The following is a 1,387-nucleotide window of genomic DNA, read 5'->3' on the forward strand; positions in this document are numbered from 1 at the left end:
CCTATCCAACTCTGCAAATAAGTTGAAACAGAAGATGGTTACTATTAAGACATGAATAGGTATACATACATTAGAATATGTGGACTGGGAATCTATTTAAAATGTATGGTAATGACTTAACCTTAAGAGAAACTCTGTAATGGTGTAGAGCAAGGTCAGGCAAAGTACATCCCACAAGTCAGATCTGATTTGCCACCTATTTTTGTATGGCCTGTGAGCTAAGAATGCTTTTTGTATTCTTTAATTGTTGAAAAATATTTTTTTGACATTTTAACAGTTTATTTTGAAGGTTGTTTTAAAAACAAAGTTAAAGACAATCTAAGAAAAAATTACACAGAATACACTCATTAAATAAGCATGGTGATTAAATAAAAATAAGGGAAATGTTTTCTTCTGCAATTCCGGAAATAAGTTCTGTTGTCCTGAAGGTTCATATACTTCCAAAGGGGGGGAATCTTGGCAATTAAAGCTGCCTCTTAATCATGTAAATCTACAGTAGAAACCAAATTTTTCTGTTCTTCTCAATAAGTCAGTTTCGATCTTCAAACTGTGCCTTGTTTTTTAAAAGATATGATGCTAGAAATTCAATGGGATTTGGTGGTCTTTCTTTTGCAAGCACAGCCAGTCCCTGTAATAAAATAGGCAGAACTGTCTGATCCAGGTAGGCACAAGTTGGCAAAGACTGGAGATCCACTTTCTGTTTTGATGACTTTTCTGCATTAATCTTCTCATTGTCTACTATCCTCTCGACATTGTCTGTGAGACCGTACTCAGAGTGAGGATTTTCTGCAACCTGCGTCTGTCCCTCCAGCATCTGCTCTGGCTCCATGGCGGACCCCGCAAGTCACAATCCCCCGAAACCAGTCTTGGAAAACAAGAAGAACCGTGAGTTACCCGGGAGATTTCAACATGAAGATGCCAGGATGGAGTCCAGCCCAGACCCGACCCCGCCCCTCTGTTGAAAAATATTTTTAAGAAGAACATTCCAGGGGCACCTGGGTAGCTCAGTCGGTTGAGCATCCAACTTCAGCTCAGGTCATGATCTCGTCGTTCCTGAGTTTGAGCCCTACACTGGACTCTCCATCATCAGCGCAGAGCCTGCTTCAGATCCTCTGTTACCCTCTACCTCCCCCTCCCCTCCTTGCCCTCTCCCAAAATATAAATACTTTGTAAAAAAAGACTATCTCATGACATGTGCAATTTAGAGGAAATTAAAATTTTAGTATCCATAAATAAAGTTTTATTGGAACACGGCTACATTCATTCATTTATGTATTATCCCTGATTTGTGCAAAAAGCAGAGATGTGTACCTGCAATAAAGACAATAAGGTTTGCAAGCCTAACATGTTTATGATCTTGCCTTTTACAGAAATTTTTGTCAATCCC

At 39.2% G+C, this 1,387-nt stretch overlaps 1 protein-coding gene across 1 annotated transcript; it reads right to left on the reverse strand.

Annotated features, from left to right (window-relative positions):
* Positions 1-369: 369 nt before the first annotated feature.
* On the reverse strand, positions 370-842 carry LOC120241991 (protein dpy-30 homolog). The gene has a single exon (XM_039247431.1). It carries the CDS (start codon positions 827-829, stop codon positions 530-532), a length of 300 nt encoding a protein of 99 aa, XP_039103362.1. The 5' UTR covers positions 830-842; the 3' UTR covers positions 370-529.
* Between the last annotated feature and the right edge of the window lie 545 nt (positions 843-1,387).

The sequence above is a fragment of the Hyaena hyaena genome, unplaced genomic scaffold (genome assembly GCF_003009895.1).
Source record: "Hyaena hyaena isolate Hyena2069 unplaced genomic scaffold, ASM300989v1 scaffold_297, whole genome shotgun sequence".
Lineage (NCBI taxonomy): Eukaryota > Metazoa > Chordata > Mammalia > Carnivora > Hyaenidae > Hyaena > Hyaena hyaena.

Excerpts from the sequence above, each read along its gene's own strand:
- LOC120241991 (XM_039247431.1), bottom strand. The coding sequence starts at position 829 with ATGGAGCCAGAGCAGATGCTGGAGGGACAGACGCAGGTTGCAGAAAAT.